At 51.7% G+C, this 19,090-nt stretch overlaps 1 protein-coding gene across 3 annotated transcripts in view; it reads right to left on the reverse strand.

The window, feature by feature from the left end:
• Nucleotides 1-13,612: 13,612 nt before the first annotated feature.
• Nucleotides 13,613-19,090, reverse strand: part of ZDHHC14 (zinc finger DHHC-type palmitoyltransferase 14) — a 220,874-nt gene continuing 215,396 nt past the window's right edge. For 2 of the 3 annotated variants that reach the window (XM_037126031.2, XM_053668713.1), the window contains exon 9: nt 13,613-16,229. In XM_037126031.2, coding sequence (XP_036981926.2) covers nt 15,831-16,229 — 399 coding nt within the window. In that variant the 3' untranslated portion in view covers nt 13,613-15,830. The remainder of the gene's footprint in view (nt 16,230-19,090) is intronic. The other variant, XM_037126032.2, reaches the window with a different exon arrangement.

The following is a 19,090-nucleotide window of genomic DNA, read 5'->3' on the forward strand; positions in this document are numbered from 1 at the left end:
CATACAGCTCCACCCTAACACAGGCCTGCTCAGCCTCAGTTACTTGCATGGGACCTACTGTGTGCAAGGGCTGTGTCAGAGGCTGGAGAGGCACAACACACCTGCCGTGTGAGGATATACCCACCCCGAGTAGGGAGTATTGGGCAGTAACTAGTAGGACAGTGCAATGGGGAGGGGACTGCTGCAGGGAGGTGGGGGAAGTGGAGGGAGAGACGGGTGTTCCCGCCCCCCAGGCAGGGGGTGGGGGACAGGAGAGCAGGGCATGCTCCAGCCCAGACTGAGGGAGGCCTGCCAGGCAGAGCACGTGATGCTCTCAGTGACAAATGAGCAGGGATGACAAAGATGAACTCCAGCTGACCTTGGGCGAATTTCAACAGCCCTCCTCTTGGTCACCGGAGAACGTGTGCGGTGGTGGCAGAATCACTCAGCGAGAGCCCTGGGGCGGACAGTGCAGCAGATGCCACGGCTGCCACTGTTCAGTGGACCGAACACAGCCCGGCCAGCATGGCTTCCATGAAGACAGGCCACGGGCACGCCCAGCGGGATTCGCAGTTACTGGACGCTGACTTTGCTTGGTGGTGGTATTTTTCCCTCCTTCCAAAAAGAGGCCATAATGGAAGCAGGGCATAAATCACTTCCTGGCAAACTGAGACAAATTTCTAAACTGGGCTGTGGCGTATGACCAATTTCCCATTAAAAGCTGCTCCTTCTAAATGCTGAAAAGCTATAAATCAACAAGCCTAATGGATTTTGTCTTGTCTCTTCAGTACATTCTAGGGCATTGAATTTAGGGTATAAAACATCATGGGGCCTGGGGGGATGGAGCCCTCCTGCAAAGCGCACAAGTTTGAAGATCTTCAGAGTGCAATCCTCCAGCAGAAAGCTTCCCTTCGCCTTCATTACAGGCCATCACCACCCGCCTGCCTGACACACTCACCTCTGGGTGCGGCGGGAGCAGCATGGCTGCCCGGCAGCTATGGGACCGTGGCCCACAGACCCTTCATCCAGCTGGTGGACCACCATGGGGCTACTCTGATCCCAAAGGACGAAGGCTACAAACGGCTCAACGTAGCTCTTGCCTAATAACCCCCATGGGATTTCCGTTTCTGTGATTCTGCTCCTGTTCTAGTTGTTTGCTTAGTTTGTTCTGGTACAGGGAATAAGAAGCATAAATGGTAGGTACAAAATAGACAGAGGGAGGTTAAGAATAGTATGGGAAAGGGAGAAGCCAAAGAACTTATATGTATGACCCATGGACATGAACTGAGGGTGGGGGGATCCTAGAGGTTGGGAGGGTACAGGGTGGAGGGGAATAAAAAGGAGGAAAAAGAAGGGACAACTGTAATGGCATAATCAATAAAATATACTAAAAAAAAGAAAGCTCCGGCCTTATCACAGTTGTTTGAAACATGACCAACTTCGTGGCGGCAGTTTTTATGTAATGTCTCCTGTTCCCTTGCCCACTGTGTCCTCCTGTCTGGCTCAGAGGACAGCCAGCCATCACTGCCTTACTCTTGGCTCGCCTGCCTTCCCTTCTCTCTCTGAGTGGGACAGAAATGGTGAGGGAAGGGCTCTGCTTCATTACACAGCAGAGCCCATTGTGACCTCCTGTGACGCGAGGAGACGTCCTGTGTGGAGCTCTGGTTTCAGGTCAGCTGGGGACGGGGAGGGTTCCAGCATCGAAGTCCTTTTCCAGGGACAGCTGGCTGGCCCCCCGACTAAGTGGAACTGCCTTCCAGGCTGCAAGGATGGGGCCTACCCTTGCTGCTCAGAGCCCTGCAGGGTCAGGAACAGGCAGCCAGGGCCCGGGGCTGCCAGTTTGGTCACGAGGGCTGTTCTCACTTGCTGTTTGGGTCACTCAGGCCTGGAAAACATAGCCGTGTTACAAGATTTCTTCATTTCTTGGTTGTGCACCATCAAATTACTCATAAATTTAATGTAATTTGAGGTTTTCCTCACAAATGAGTCACATGGCAACACCACAAAGGAGCTGGCCAAACCCAGCGAGGACTCCTAGTTTTCAGATGTTATCTGCGTTTGTTTTCCTGTTTATAGGTCATTTGTCCCATAATCTTTACAGAGGAGACTAATAAGGACAGACAGACATGGCTGGCTTCCTGATGCCAGTAGCACCCAAGGGCTTAGAAAGAGGCTTAATTCAGAAAAGCGTGCTTGACTCAGACGCCGAGTGTGAGGAAGGAACAAGAAGAGAACATGTATTCATTGCCACGGATTCTTTGGTCCAGGTAAAGGTTTGTTTCTACAGAAGCCTTTGTCCAGCCGGTACATGAACGTCTGTTATCTCGACCTTGGAATACAGGGGTGGGCAGAAGTAGGCTTACAGTGGCTCAAATAAACAGTACAATCATTAATAAATACTAACACAAGAATAACTCTGTTTAGTATACTTACAACTGTAAACCTACTTTTGCCCACCCCTGTGTATAACAGAGGCCCTGGGCTGCTCAGACCAGGCTTGTCAAGTTTATGGCATATGTGTCATTCCTAGGCATTGCTCGTGGCGGACATTGCAAATGGCACACAGTCCTCTTTCTGGGGCAGCCTCAGAATCCTCTTGGCCCCGAACTCTGGATAGTTAGCAATGATCCATCAGTGCAGACGTGAGAGAGACGTTTTAGTCACTACCCTGAAGGTCAGGCTATCGTCTGAGCCTGGACTCAGATGCCAGCTGCCTTGGAGTAGAGAAGAGCTCATCTCTCCTAAAACATAAACCATCGACTCTTGTCACATAGAGGCTGACCGAGAAAACTGTTTTAGTGAGAGGAGTTGATGAAATTATCTTCTGAATTCATACCTTCCCAATTAGTTAGGACACTGTCATTCCAAAGGTAACACAGGTCAATGAGCTATTGCATTTCTGAGCAAGCAAAGCTCGTTCAGGCAGGAAGCAGGCATCTGTTGTCATTTGGGATGGTGGTTGTTTAGGGACCCCTCAGAGGGACACCTCTGTCCTCTGGCACCCGTTACAGATTGAGGACCATCTGATGAAGCCCCTGGTAGGCAGAAGTCCTCCAGGGCTGAGTTTCATAAGCAATTGGATGTGAAGGGAAGGGTGAAAGGGGGGACTGGGGAATGGGAGGAGGGACAGGTGGGTGGGGTGAGGGCATAGCCAATTCCCTGCCCCTCCTGGCAGAGCAGGTCTCCTGTGCAGCACAGCAGCTTTGGGTGTTGATAATGGGCTAAGTTCCAAGGGGCCACATACCCCTCAACCCTGACATTTCATTTCCCTCCACAGATGCAAACAACCTGGGCCTGAGTGCACTTCTCCTAGGTACAGCCTACCCCTGCAAAAGGGATCTTGTTCTGGCCACCACAAGCTCCTGCTTGGCAGAGGTAACTCTGGTCAGCTTTAAGGCAACTTTCATGATTGGGTGGTGGACACTGTCGATCAACTGTCCAATAGTTCCCTTCCTGCTTCCTAACAGAATCCAGTCCTGGAGAAGGGTTCCAATAAGACTTAACCAATCATGGTAATCCCATGCTGCTCGTCAGTGATTGGCTCTCTAGTCCAGGTTAAGCCAATCAGAGTGCACCATCCAGTTAGATGCTCTAACGGCAGAATGGGGTGAGTTTTTGAGCAAGGTTTCTCCATTATGCCTCATACTTGTTTTGTCTTTCCCTCTCCATCCATGAGCAGGAAATGGCCACCAGGTAAGTTGTTTCTGGTGTCATGGTGTGGGTGGCCTCCACCGTAGCTGATAACCTCGTCTCAGCAGGTCTCAGGGGCTCCTTTAGCAGCTTTGAAATCTGCAGGAGTCCAGTAGAGGTTGGGAGGGGCCGTGTACGAGAAACGCTCTTTTCCACGTCTCCTTCCTTGTTCTCCGGGGGAGGAGCCGATGAAGGGAGATGGTGCTGGAAAGTCCCATCCTACCGAGGGAAGCAAACTAATTGCCCACGGGAAATCCCCGTCCAACAAACCTGCTGTGTGTTCTGTGTCTGTGACGGGGAGGTTTGGGAAGGGGGTCCTTAGCTGGAGGGGACCTTGGCATCGTGTGCTAGGACAGGCCAGCTCAGAGAAGCCATGGTCCTGGGGTGCTCAGCCCTTATCCCCCTCTCCAGCCTGAAACCCCAGAGCCCTTCCAGGGACTGGGCGTTAGTTTCCTTCACATCGGGCGGCCCCCTCCCGAACTGTAAGTCGCGACGGGGGAGATAATAACAACCGCTGCTTACTAAGAGTCACTGTGTTAGCCACGTGCTCTGCATGGACCTGCTCTACCATTAAACGCTGTTGCCAAGGACGTGGGATGGTGCCCACTGTCCAGGCAGGAAACAGCGGAGGCCTGCAGACACAGGCAGCTCGCCCGGGTGTGCTCAGTCAGTAAGAAATACAGCTTGGAGTCCATCAGAGGCTGGTGGGTCCGGAAGTTGCACCCCTGTCACTAGACAGCACCACACCCACCATGGTGATGCCCCACCACGCCGGCGTCCTCCTTGCCTGCCAGCCCACTCCGGCCCCTGCTTGTCACTGGGGGCTGACCTGGGGGGCGAGAAGGCAGAGAAACTGCACTTTGCTGGTCAACCAGCTCCCCGGGGAGCCAGCTCTCAGACGCAGCGGGTGGAGGGCAGTGTCTCAAACCACACGCATCGCCCACTCCAGAGGGACCCAAGGGTCTCAGTGCCATTTTACAGCTGACAAGCAAAAGACCAGAGAGGGAGTGACCAGTGTCAAGCCACTCAAGGCAGTGACAGGACCGGTTGCTCGGCTCAGACCTCCTGCTCTGCCCTGGTGACAGCACTGCCTCTCAGGCCAGGCCGGCCGGGTCAGACTTCAGATTAGACCAGCTCCCTGTGGGATAGACGTTGCCCCAGTTAGACCAGGTGCAGGCTTGCAGACTGGGCAGGGGCTGCACAGAGAGCCACGCCTGGGGACTCTGGGAGAGGGGGTGGGGGTTGCAGAAGCGCAGGGCCAAGTGGAAGGAGGTTTCCTTCAGGCCTTCATATCAGGGGCCGCACACAGTCTCATATGACTAGTGTTTTTGGAGTTCTCACTATGGCTTGGGCACATGGCGTGAGCTGTCTTGCATACACGCCTCTGTCACAGCACCCCGGTGAGGTAGGCCAAGGCAGCGTCATTTGAAAATGGAAAAAGTGGCTCTCTACGAGATCAAGTGACTTACCCGAGGTCACGAAATTCACAGGCAATGGAATCAGCACTTGAATTCAGAGCTGCCTGAATCTAACTCCCCGGGTCTTCGCATTTGCCCAGGCAACGTTTCATATCACGTTTGCCCAGAGAGAGGAAGGGAGGGAGAGAGGGAGAGAAACATCGATGTGTGAGAGAGACATTCATCGGTTGCCTTCCAGGGACCAAACTGCAACTCAGACGTGGGCCCTGACCGGGAATCAAACCCGAGACCCTGCAGTGCACAGGATGATGCCCGACCAACCGAGTCACACCAACCACGGCTTTATTCTCTCTCTCTTTTTTTAAGTCATAGACACAGACTTGGAAACTGAGGTCTTTTCTCTCTGTAGCAGGTCCCGAGAGGTGGGGACCGTGACAGGGACGGGGCATCGCGGGGGAGGCGCGGTACCACCCCACCATCCGTAGTAAGTCTTGCTCTTGCTATCGATCTAGAAAAACCCAGTCATCGGTGGAGGAGCGTGTACCTGGGTACCTACAAAGGTTCTCAAAAAGCTGCCCGAAGGAGGCACGTGTTGTGAGGGGAAGGAAGGCCCCGTTCCCTGCAGTCTTGGGGACAGTCACACACAAAGGACACGAAGCCTCGGGCTTAGTTACTTCCTCCTGCAGCAGCAGAATCGGTTCCTTTTCAAATATGTTTCCTCCTAAGATCTCCTGACGTCCCTCTAAATCAGGCGGCTGGGTGTGTGCAGACTAAATGGGACTTTTGCTCCGCAAAGGAAACTGGGCCACTGATCGGGAGCCTGAAATAGTCCTAACCCAGGAAATCCTGAACTGGTTTTCCTGGCTCCTCGGCGACGCGGAGGGCGGGGGGGGGACCGAGACATCACATCCCCGCTCCCTGTCTTCGGACGTGAACTGGGCGCTGACCGTGGGTGCCAGTCCACAGGGAAGACAGCCTGCTGGTGCTGCACAGAGGCCGCCCGACAGGGCACCTGTACCTGCTGAGACTTTTCATGGGAGAGACACTTGGGAAATGTCCTGTTCATTTCATGACTCATTCAACTGTGTACATAACTTACTTTTGATCACATCATCACCTTCCTGAACATGTGGCCAGTGCTTCTAATTTGTTTAGTTAATAGACTTTATTATTTAGAGCAGTTTTTGGTTCCTAGCAAAACTGAGCAGAAAGCGTAGAGTTCTCGTGTGCCCCTTTGGTTCCAGTGGCCGCTGGGGAGGGCGTGACAAGGAGAGAGGGAGCGGCCAGAAAAGCGCGGTGGGAGTCCGAAGACCCTTGGCCCAGCCCGGTCCTTAGTCGTTCTGCAAATATTAGGAGGAAGAGTCCCTGTCCTGAGGAGCCTCTGGGCAAGCAGAGCATTGGGTCGTCCAGAGCCTTGCCTTAGGGACAACGTTTACTTCTCCTTTTTATTCCCCAGCGCTGGGCCGGAGCTGCTGACAAACTGGGTCTAAAAGGCGAGCCTCAGATTACCGACCCTGCTTTCCTTTGCTTACCCTCAAGTGGAAGGTCAGAAAGTCAGGAGACGGCTGTGAACAGGCAGCAGGGATTGGGGCGGTATGGGGCCAGGAGTCACGCAGGCTAGCTGTCACCACCTTCGAGTCCTGGCGACGGGTGGCTGTGGAGGTGACTTCGCAATCTGCTCAGTGTCCCCATGAGTGTGTGTGTGAAGCTCACTTGCTGGGAGGAGGTGGTGATGCAGGAGCTTTTCCCTGCCCTAGAACGGGAGACGGCCGCGTCTCTATTCCTACCCATCCCCGCTTCGTGTGTGTGTGTGTGGGGGGGGGGGGAGCCAGCAGCACCGACACACCATGGAGCTCTATGGCTGTGCTGAAGTCCATGAAGGAGAAAACTGTAAGATCTTTCCCACTTACGCAGGATGTTGGGAGTTCTCGAACTCCCCTAAAGCCGGTAGAGAAGTCACACATGAATTGGCCTCTGGAACTGGAGCCTGGGACAGTGGGACAAAGGCAGCCTCTGCAGACTGGCCCCCGGGCCCTGGGGCCATGTACCTGCTGCTGCAAAACTCAGCTTCTTCTGAATCAAAGTCTGCCCTGGCCAGGGGGTGCAATGGTTGGACCATTGTCCTGTAACTGAAAGGTTGTAGGTTCGATTCCAGGTCAGGGCACATGCCAGTCCTGGCACAGATTCCTGGTCTAGGTGAATATGAAGGCAACCAATCAACGCTTCTCTCCCATTGATGTTTCTCTCTAAAAAGCAAACAAACAAACAAAAAACCAGAAAAACTGTCCTTGGGTGAGGATACCAAAAGGATCTTTCATCTATTTAAAAACATGAGCACCTACTGTGTGCCAGGCCTTGCTCTGGGAATACAGTAGTGGGCCACAGAGTCCCTGCCTTTTGGGGGATTTATACTTTCTTGCAGGGAATGGGACAAAAATAACTTCAGTATGCTATACACGTATACCATGATGTTGAGAAGCAAAAAGCATGATGGAAAATTAAAAAAGCAAAGTAAGGGGCTGGAGATGGGTGGAGGGGGTGGGTGCAAGAAAGGGGTTTGAGCTAAGAAGTGGGTCACAGATGCCTGGAGAGAGGGTTCCCTCCCGGCCGCAGCTGAGGGCCTGGTGTCAGAGGAGAGGCTGGTACAGCCGGAGTGTGGACAGGACCTGGGAGGGATGGTGGGCTGGGAGCCGATTTCATCCGGGTGGGCCCCACAGGCCGCTGAGGGAGAACGGCACGTGGCTGGGGCCCGGCCCTCTCTGTGCCAGGTGCGAATTTCACAGTCACCAACTGTGCTGTAAAAAAAGCCAAGTTTTGAGAACTATGCACTTACCAACTCTGAGCCAATCACAACTGAGTAGTTCTAGGTACTGCTAGGTGAAGCGAGTCTGTGAGGGACTTCCCTGGTCACCTTAGAGTCCCCTCTACCCCTGTACCCCTGATGCTGGGGGCTTCTCTTGAATCCGTGTGGTGTTTGTCACAGTGTCCTTGATCACTGTTTCTGCTCGGTGGCCTCTGTGGGGATGTGACATCCCTCATAGCATCTTCAGTGAGGCCGTGGCTCTGGGCATCCAGTTTCATCTGCTCGCGGCAACCCCAGAGGGCCCCAGAGGGCTGCCGCCACCCTCGGGTGCTGCTTGCAGTGTTAACAGCACAGATCTGCATGTTCACTCAGATGGTTTTGTGGCAGTAAGTCACCATCTGCTCATAAACACCTGTCCCAGGTGAGTTTCCCAGCAGGTGGAAGTAACAGGTCTCCAGCACCTTCTCCAGTGCTGGGCACCAGTGCTCCGCCCTGCTCGGCCGGGCCAGCAGCCTGCCGCTCCTCTCTGCCACTCGGGGGCCTGGGCACGAAGCGTGGGCTCTGTCTCTTTGCTTTTCCCCAACTTACTGTGACTTCCACCAGCTGCAAACCACATCAGGACCGAGTCTGTAGGCAAATGATTTCTGAGGTCTTCTTTTGGATTATCTGTATACTCATTGGCTTTTTAAATAAAATACAGAGAACTGAATGTAACTCGGTTGGTTTCCATGGGTTACAAAAACGGAAGTAGATTCTGTTAAAAAAGAAAAAGTAAAAGAAAAAGCTCTGCTCCCCCGTAGACAACGCCCGCCTTCCTGCGCAGCTCAGAGGGGCCCCTCTGCTTCCGGCACTGAAGGGCCCGGGGAAGGCTGTAAGGGATTCTTCTCAGCAACAGACACTCCCCTCCCCCCAGCCGGTGATGGAGCTGATCCGGAGGTGTTTGCGGAAACAAAGGCCAGCCCCTTCCTTTGGATAATACACTTTAAAAATAGGTTAACCACAGCGACAGGAAGCTCACATGTGAATGAATTTCTGAAAATACATAGAAGCCCTTGGATCACAAGGAAGTGCCAAATCACAGGGAAGGTGACAGCTGGGGTGGGGGGGCTGCTCTTCCTTTCAGAGGTCCCTGGTTTGCATCCTGTAGGGGACAGAAGCAGGGGGCTGAGCTTGAGCAGCGGGGTGCTGAGTGGGGCACAACAGGCACAGGGGGATTGGAGGGGTCGTGAGCTTCCTAGAAGGCCTCCTCCCGGCCATGTCTCGGTCACCCGCCTCCATGTTCTGGGACTAGGTTTTATTGCAGGGTGTTAGTTTTCATCCAGATCTGGGGGGACAACCTCCTAAGGCACCCCCAGGGTCCTGGTGACAGAGCAGAGCACTGGGCGGTAGGGTCCCACTCTGACCTCCGCACAGTTGGTCCGAGACCATTACGTAGGGACAGTGAGGGCCCTCGTCTGCGTTTCCCTGGGAACAATGGGTGCGGAACAATCCTGGTGGCCTCCACTCCATCTGTTCTCACTGTCCCAAGAAACCGTGTTTTCTAGAACAGCTTCCAGACTGACCCAACAGCCTAATTAGGTTTCAGTACTCAGGCTAGAGTGCAATGAAAAAACACAGACGCTGCCAACAGGAACATCGGCTGGCCGGCTTTCTCAAAAAGGGACATTGGGACGGGCCTCTGCGTGTTGCCATCGCCTCTGTATCTTTCCAGAATGTTGATGGGCTCAAGGAAACCTTTTCAAAGGACTTTATGAAATAATCTATATTTTTTCCACTATGATGTTCAATGCCAGCCGGGCAGAGATCACCGCGAGCTTTGAGTCAGGAGAGCAACAGAAAAATAAATTCTCGGTCCCAAGTGAGTCAAACTGAATTGAGCAATAAAGTCATCTAGAATTTCTGCCAGGAAAGCATCCCAGATGAAATTCCTGAAGGCTCTCAGGAAAGAGGGAAAGTTCGTTTTCAAGAGCTGCCTTGGAAGAGAACATAAGGATTTTAAATCTCCGGAAGTAGGAAATTAAGAGTTTTCTTCTTTAAGTTTTGTTTGTTTCTAGTAGTAACAGAAAAACAATCTGATGCGTTCCATGTGTTTCCAAGAACGGATTTAATCTACTTGGTGGTGAGGCAGGAACAGCAGCTGACGGGAAGTCCATTTTCTGGGGCCCAGACACCTAAGGGTCGCAGTCCCAGGCTCAGAACCTAGGAAAGCTTGGGGTTCAGGAACGCTTTGGGGTGTTTAGATTCTACAACTGTCATTAGTATTAGTTTAGGCAGATTATGGATTATTTTGTGGTCTGGCCTAAGATCTAAATATTATTTATGATTTGTGTTTCTATGTGAAAACATTCCACGTTTCAAGCTAATTTATGGAATATAACCAATCCATTGGTAAAAAATACACAAAATATGCGTTACTAGCATGCACTATAGTTATTAGTACACACTATATAAGACTAGTCATGCACTAATATGGAACAGTCAATGATATGTTTGAGTATGACACAGAGTTTGGAGTATACGCCTTATACTCGCTTCATTCTGGGCTCATCACAGATTAGCCTGGTTTGTGATATGAATGGTCACCACTGTCCACTTGCCAGTCATTTTGCCCCTTCATCAGATACAGTTAACCCGTTCGGAGCACGTGCACTGACTCAGCACGAGCCCCAGCGATGGGTGTGGTGCCGTGCTGGGGGCTGGCGGCAGTGAACACAGGAGAGACAGCGTCTGCCCTGATAGAGCGGAGCTGCTAGTAGGCTGGCGCTGGGACCTCCTGTGTGCCCCGGGACGAGACTCTCCGTGTTTCCTGCTCCCTCCAACAGGGACCATAATGCTGTCGGTGCATGCATTTCATTGAATCGCCCAGGTTTCTATTTCTGAGTAAAAATGTGACTTTAGAAAAGTGGCGTATAAATATTTATTTTATGTTTTACTTCAAGGGCATCTTTTTAAAAATTATTTAATTATTTATCTTTAGAGGGGAAGGGAAGGAGAGAGGGAGAGAAATATCAATGTATGGTTGCCGCTCATGCATCCCTTGCTGGGAACTGGCCTGCAACCCAGGCATGTGCCCTGAGTGGGAATCAAACTGTAATTGTTTGATTCGCAGGCCCATATTCAATCCACTGAGCTACACCAGCCAGGGTGACAATATCTCTCTAATAAATACTTGCTTATATTTGAGGCCATTAGGAAAATAATTTAGTTCAGGTTCAAGGTCAATTCTGCAAATGTTTACTAAAAGATGAAAGGCACTTCAGTGAACATAATGACCTCTGAACACATGTAATATCACGTGTGATGTTTGCCTCTGCTCAGACCGTGGGCTTTGAGTACACTGTGCTTGCAGTTTAAAATGCTTTATTTTTCGTTTATTCAACAATGTTGGACTCTTGTGAAATAACAACCCAGAGTGCCCCAGTGCCCTGAGCAAACGGTTAGCAAGACCTCAACCTTTTATTATATTATTTATATTATTATTTTTCTATTGCAGGGTAAAATCATCTCCATTCGTATAGAACCCAGAAACTGTGTTTCCTTGGAGGTGCAGCACCGCCTCTCAGTATCTGTGTTAAAACACCCAGGACAATTAAGAGACTTTGTTCATTCATATCTTCACCAGCAGTACCGAACACCTTTTAAAATGTCAACAACTGATGGAAGAAAAGTCTTTGCGAAGCATATGATCCTCTGCTTTCCAGTCCATTCTGTATATAATTCCTGGGTGTGTAAGACTGAAGAAATAATTCCAGGTGAGGCCATTTATCTAGTCTGTGGCGGCTGCAAATGCAGTTGCTACAGAAACGATCTGATCTTGAACGTCCCAATTATTTTGAATGTCTGGATTCATGTACTAAACGCTCGTGTTTAAAACCCGCCTTGGCTGTCTTATCAGGATTGTGTGCGACAGGCCAGTACATGGAGGATTTACTGATTTACAAAAATAACCTGTTACACCTCTGACATTTATTTGAAAGAAAATGACGCTGCAGCTTATTCAATATCTCAGTGATAACTTATTTATAAGAGACAGAGAAAGACATTGCAAGGGACCCAAGGAGAGGCCGTTTCCCACAGAAAAGAGCACACGAGGCCATCCGCAGACCTCCAGGCCAGTGCGGGGACCAGGGGCAATGAGAGTTCATCAGAAAGGCTCTCACACTTGGACAAGACTATGCTAGACCCCCACCGCTCATAGGTACTTCGTACAAAATGTAAACATCCATTTGATGTAGGCTCAGCTTCGAAACAGTGGTAAGGCATTAATCAGAAAAGTATGTCTAACATTTCTCCCTTTATTCTCTCCTCTTACCCGAGCAAGAACTAACCGGGCTGCATAGTGTACTCCTGTGGAGGAGTAAACGGCAACCAACTCTGGAAACATTCCCTAAACAATGCGGGTGATCCCTCTAGCTAACCCAGAAACCTAGTCTGGGCTGGGTCAGCACGGGGTTTCTGGTGGACAGGATGGTTTGTGACGGGCAGGGGACAACAGTCAGGTCACAGAGCCGTATTCGCTGAAGTGGGGACTGCGGTGGCTCTGACACCTGCAAAGGGACTGACTGGTCAGGCTGTGCCCTTCAGAAGCCTTGGCATTTCCCGGCAGTTCCAGAATTTCCCTGGAGATGCCGCCACAAGCCCCAGTGCCCAGGAGGCCTGCTGCCCAGCCTGGGGAACCCATTTTTCTTGCTGTTGAACAGATGAGCAGGCTCAGGACTGGGGCTTTCAAAGCCCTGAAAGGAGCCCTGCCCACTCAGGAGCAGGAATGTGGGTCCTAAAATGGGGCTCGCTTCTTGTTTGGAAGGCCGGTTGGTACCCTAAACACGACAGGTGAAGACAGCGGAGCAGGCAGAGGGCTGGGCAGAGCCCTGCAAACTCCTCCTCCCTGTGCTCTCCGGGCAGCGCGGGCATCTGGCATTTGCTGGCACTGGGTGGGCGGACGCGAGCATTCTCACGGGCTGAAACAGTCCATTTAAAAGCTGGCACGAGCACACACCCACACGCTGGGCCAGTTCTCCCAGGAACAGGGCGACTCGTCAACACGCCCTTTCAGAGGTGGGCGGTTGGCTTCCCGTACTGTCCTTCCTAGGGGACCAGGGCTTTCAGGCTAAATTCAGCCTTCAAGCGCCTGTGAAGCCCACTGTCCCTGGAGGGCTTCTGGGAGAATAAAACCAGATGAATTTTTAAAGAAGAAAATGAGTGTGGATGTTTGATAATGGTCCAAGCTTTAATAGCACGGTAAAATATTTATCTGATTTTTTTTTTTTATAGCTAGCATGCAATCAACCTGTGACGCCCGGACAGAATTTAGATCTACTCAGCCACGGCTAGATGGAGCCACTCAGCGTTGAAAAGTGTATCGACCAGTTCATGGGAAATGCAGACCCCTTACCAGGCACATCACTGTCCTGAGAGCATCCCCCCACCCAAGTGCAAGGAGGGAGCTCCTGGGAGCACAGTCGTTCATTCTGTGACCCTCCGTTCTTTTCCAAGCCAGAGCGCAGGGCTGTGGGTACCTCTCTGGTTTGGGGTTTTAAGACGTTAATTGTCCCAGCAAATGGGCTCATTGAGTAAGTATCTCCCTCTTGGACCCTGAGGAGCCTTGATTCATTACCCCAGACTTCCCCATCCCCTCCTAGATAAATGATGTGGGTACCAGGGATGGGGTGCAGGCTGGGCTGGGGGACGGATAATACATATTATGTAAATATTCATCAAGTAAAGACAAATGAATAACGGCTCCTACTTGGATTTTTTCATAAGGAGGTGGGAAAGAGAGCTGGTGGTTGGAAATCAGCAAGCACTGAATTAGAGAATGTTGGAAAGACTCTGAAGACCGCTGTCTCTGCGTTCCAGGGACAGAAGTTGGGGGTGAACCGAGCCACACAGACCCAGAGTGAGAGGGGGCCATCCTGCCCCTCCCTCGCTGGGGCCAGCTCTCAACTGGCTCTGGGCAGCAGAAGGAAGGAGCAGAGAGGGATGGGCAGCGCGGAGGCAGGTGGTGGGGCCGTCGCGTTTGCTCTCAGACAGTGCAGAAAGAATCCCTGGGCACCGATGGCTGCGAGCGGTTGTTAAGGGCGGGGAGATGCTACCCTCCTCATTCTGAATTCCAAGTAGTTAGGAGGCCCAGAAAACGAATAATAGCTACACACAATTTACCTCTCGCATTTTCTATTTGTTCTATATGAGACAGGGACGGTTCGGAGATACCGTGGCTTAGAAGTCTTTGGTTATTTCCAGCACAAATTGTTTTTTTGATGTATGGAGAATTGGCTTGATTCCCAATAAGACTAGAAGAAACTGTGCTTTTTTTTGTCCTTTCCTCCTTTCTTTTTCTTTTATATAAAACCAGCAGCTCTTTCTCAGATGAAACAGCCTTTTCCCATAAATGCCGATCATCTGGGGCATCTCGTCGTCCCTGCGGCTGTGGGGCCTGCAGGATTTTCAGCCTGAGTAGTCTGGCTACTGGATTTACCAAATGGAGAGAAGCCAGGACAATCCTCGCAGTCCCCGCAGCTGCCTCCACAGAGACTCGACTCCCTACGGACACGGCCAGTTCCTTTCCAGGTGACGCATGGGCCCGCACGGAGTGGTAATTTTCTTACTTCCACTCCGGTGAGTGTCCAGGTAAGAATGACAGCCTACGTGATCTCAGCCCAGACTTAGGCTGGTTTCCCCTCTTTTTTCCATACGTTCACTAGGACCGCAGGTCACCCGTCTGAGCATCGGTGCCACACTGGCAGGAGGCAGAGCAGATGGTCCCATGGCACACCTTGTCCCCAAGAATCCGCTCCCCTCTACGTGACACAGAGGAATTGCCTGTGAACCTGGGACAAATTCCACTAAAACAGTGTTGAAAAGAGATGATGAAAGCAATGACACAAATAATGGGAAAAGAAGCTCTCTTAGCTAAGAAATCATCCCCTCTGTACCCACAATTCAACGGTCTGATTTTTGGCGGTTTGGGGACCTCCTTGCTAGGGACACTTCAAAAAGAACAGACTCTGCAGCCATCCCGATGACTTGGTTGTCATTTAAGCTGTTAAGGACAACTGCACACAGACCCCAAGTAACAGAGGACGTCATTTTATTGGCTGCCCACAGGAAGTGTGGTCACACAGGAGGCGGAGACTGTGGCGGATGTGGCATGACACTAGACCCGGGATGACCACTAAACAGAAGGTGAACTGGTTCTCGATCTGGTAAAAGGCCACCGCACTCTGCAGCCCGCCTGTCCGGGCGGCGGTGACCAGGCCAGAGGAGCTGGCTGGCGACGGTGCTGTTAGTCCTGGTTTCTTGTACCATCTTCCCATTAAACAGCACTTGAAAATTCACAAAATTAAAAAGAAAGAGAAAAAGAAAGCAGCACTTCCTTCTGAATACCAACACCACTGTAAACAGAATAGCGTGGCATGCAAATCCACATCAGGTCGTTTTTTTCCCTTTAGGTATTTTTTTTAAAATTAACAAATGGAATGGCATGTCTATTTCAAATATTAGTAGCATAACATGTAAGTGCAATATCAGTCTGGCCACCAGTCTCATAAACCTTCCGTGTGTCTGTCACACGAGCAACAAGCAGACAGCGTGACATCCAGGCACTGTTCTTCCCGCCAGCCGTGGACGTCAGATCTCCCAGGCTCCTCTGTCCCCATGCCCACCTTTCATGTTCCGAATGCCTGAAAATAGCTACCCCTCTATTGTCATTGTTATCAAAGCTGTCAGTTGGGGAAGAAAATGCCAATAACACCAAGCTGTGAGCACTGGAGTCCTGCCGCCTCTGCCATCAGAGGGGATCCATTGACCCTCCACGTGGTCCTTGTGACCAGGACCAGGAGTCATCCTCGCCAGTGTGGCACTGAGTCATGGGAGAGTGCCTGCGGGCGGCTGCCCTCTGCCCACTCCCGTGGCCTGCAGTCCCTGGTGGCCAGGCCGCATGGTCACACAGAGCTGAGTTTCACCAGGCCACGCACCGAGTCTTCATGCAGAGAGTCCTGGCTGGCCAGGCCCAGGACGTGCACGGTGCGGCTGTGGGCCAGGGGGCTGCCGGCCAGCAGCCGGGGAGGCGAGGGCGCTTCCTCTGGGGTCAGGAACTGGTGGCCCACGTGCTCCTCCTTCAGGGGCAGTATGTCTGTGAGCCCGGCCTCGGTGGTGAGGTTGGGCATGGAGGAGGGAGGCGTGGGCTGCCCCAGCGTCAGGCTGGCACAGGGCGTGCCCAGGCCTGGCTTCCCGGGCAGGTGCAGCTCGTCGCTGGTGAGGCTGGGCTCGCTCTGCAGCAGGGGCGTGGCCGCGGCCTGCAAAACGAATTTGGTGCTCTGAATGCACTGGTCTTGGTCGCACTGGAGCGCAGGAGGGAGCCAGCAGAGAGAAGCCCAGATGAGGAGATGGCACAGGGTAGGGGGGAGGCATCAGGGCAGGGGGTGGGGTGGGTGGGATGTGAGAGAGAAAGAAACTGGTTAGTGACGCCTTGGTTAGCCAGGGGCATAGAGCATGCACAGCAGCCCGGCTTCATTTGGAGACACCCGGCATGCAGCAGAACCCACCACCTGGCACCTCAGGAAGCAGTTCAAGCTCACAGTCCCCCACGGGCACCCAGGGGCGAGATGCAGCCTCAGGCCACGGTGCCCGGGGCCCTGGTTTGCAGACAGGATCTTATTTCAAAACAACCCCACCAATGGATCATTGACTTGTCCTGCTTGAAACCTACGTGATTTTATTAACCAATGTCACCTCGATGGAAACAATCCCACGGACAGGGCCACAGGCTTCACCACCTGCCGCAGTCTGAGTGGCTGTTTCCTGTTTGCTGACCCCTCTTTTACTGTGTTGTTACGAATACAGGGGCCGGTCTGCCCAAGCTCCTCACAGCACTATTCCCAATCGCCGGAAGGTGGAGGAAACCCAAGCGTCCATCGACTGATGAACGAATAAACCAACTTCGGCGTCCACGTACAATGGAACACCAGCAAGCTGTGAAAAGGGCGGGCTTCCTCACACGGGCTACGACACAGCTGAGCCTCGAGGACGTCACGCTACGTGAAACAAGCCAAGGACAAATGCCATATGATGCCACCTCTGCGAGGTCCCTAGAGTAATCAAATTCATAGAGACAGAGAGTAAAATGCTGACTGCCAGGGCCTAAGAGGACGAGGAACGAGAAGTTACTGGCAGCCACATGTGACCCATGATGGCTGTGAGTGTGGCCCAACACAAACCCATAAATTTACTTAAAACATGATGAGACTTTTTTTGTGATTATACATCACAATGTATTTAATGCATGGCCCAAGACAATTCTTCTTCTTCCGGTGCGGTCCAGTGACACCAAAAGGCTGGACACCCCTAGGTGGCTGGCATTTTGGTTTCACAAGAGGAAAAGAGTTCCGGAGACAAATGGTGGTGATGACTGTGTAATAATGTAAATGACCTTAATGCTGCACAACTGTACACTGAAAATAGTTAAAATGATGTTTTCTATTATGTATATTTTACAAAGAAAGAGAAAAGAAAAGAAAAACCGTGAGCCAGAGATGCTTCTGCATTCTGATCAGACTGTTTGTAAAAGCCCCCAAGTCCCTGCTAAACTGTCTTCACGTTCAAGAACCACTAATTGAGCTAATGTGGTGTTTTTTAATCTGTGAAAGAGAAAGCCAACATTTTACAAGATATTCCCTTTTCTTCTAAGTGTTTTAAAGTCATATTATGTCTCGTGTCATTTCTTTCACTTTTCTCATTGGCCAAAGGAATGCGGGTCTCTGATTCCTTGGTAAACCCTTCCCTTGAGCTACGGGCAAATTTCCGAACAGCTAGAAGAGGCTTCACTCACGATCTTCCACTTGACTCTGTGCAATGACTTGTTAGAGTTTCTCCTATCGGTGTGGATGGTAGGTGAGCACGCCGGGACTTTACGTTCCAGCATAAGCCAGCATCCACTCCATGTCTTCAAAAGTTCTTACAACACCGTATTTCCCTCTTTACAAATGAAGACCATGAGGTACAGATGGAGACCTTGCAGCTAAGGTGAAGGGAGGGATCTGAGTTTGGGGCTGGGATTGCTTGATTGCAAACCTCTCTTCACTACACATTGGACACACAGTAGGTGCTTAGTAAATGTTACTTGTCTCACTACCCCTCCCTCTCTTTTTCAGAACTTCGGAGTTACTGAGAGCTTTGTGATGGACGTGCCACCCACTGCTGCCCAGAGGTGCCCCAGAGCTGCTCACTGACCCACCTCCAGGCACAGAAGCTTAACTGGGTTCCGCCAAATGCAGCCTTCTGGGAAGAGAGCTCACCCAAGGTCAGGGCCCAATTCCTTAAGCTTTTATCTCATTTGCTCCAGCTGTGTGTCATTTTCAGCCGAATGGGCTTCTTTCTAAAATTATAGGGGCAGTCCATCCCCTCCTTGCTCCCAAGCCTCCATGAGAAGGTGAAGGAGCCAGTCTAAGCAAAGTACAGGTTTTAGAAGTTCACCGACCTTGGTTCCAGCCAAGATTAAACTCCTAATGGAGTGTTAAGAGCAAAGCAAGTCTCAGGGAAGATCCTGGCTTTTCTCTGATTGTTTCATCGCAGTCCAGGGAAGGTCAAAGCCTCGGAGAAGGTGGGGAAAGGGCGGGAAGGGGCTGGGGTGGGTGGAGGGTCCCCGGATGCCGTACAACCACCAGTGAAAAGTGCTCGGAAGGGGCTGTGAGGCCTTAGCTGTCACTTAATGCAGATGTTTCCTCAGTCACCAAATCGTTTTGTCACAGCAGTCCCTGCCAAAGGGCGCCTGAGTCACTTTCTCTGCTCTCGGGATTTCAGCTTGGGGAAGGGACCCTTCATGCTGGGAGTCACCAACCAGCCCAGCTGTCAGGCTGCAGCAGCTCTGGCCACACTCTCCCTCCTGCACTGTCGTCCAGTTCCACATGTTGGCTCAGGCCAGACAGGGCAGAGGCGGACCGGAGTGGCTCTCCTGATTAAACATCTTCTGGAAACTAGCCCAGGGCCTTGGATGGGCTGTGCTTTGCACAGAACGTTTGTGAAAATACCATTTAGTCTTCTTACCCACGGAGCTGCTGGGCTGCCTCTGTTTCCTGCAGCTTGGAACAGCCTCCCAGCAGGCCAGCTCCTCCAGGGACCCGGGGGCTGAGATGCCACCACAGAGGACAGGCCCCTTCCTGGGCGACGGAGCTTCTCCTTCATACTTTCCTTCTGCAGCCCTTGT

This window comes from Artibeus jamaicensis, unplaced genomic scaffold (genome assembly GCF_021234435.1).
Source record: "Artibeus jamaicensis isolate MK-2021 breed Jamaican fruit bat unplaced genomic scaffold, CSHL_Jam_final contig_497, whole genome shotgun sequence".
NCBI lineage: Eukaryota > Metazoa > Chordata > Mammalia > Chiroptera > Phyllostomidae > Artibeus > Artibeus jamaicensis.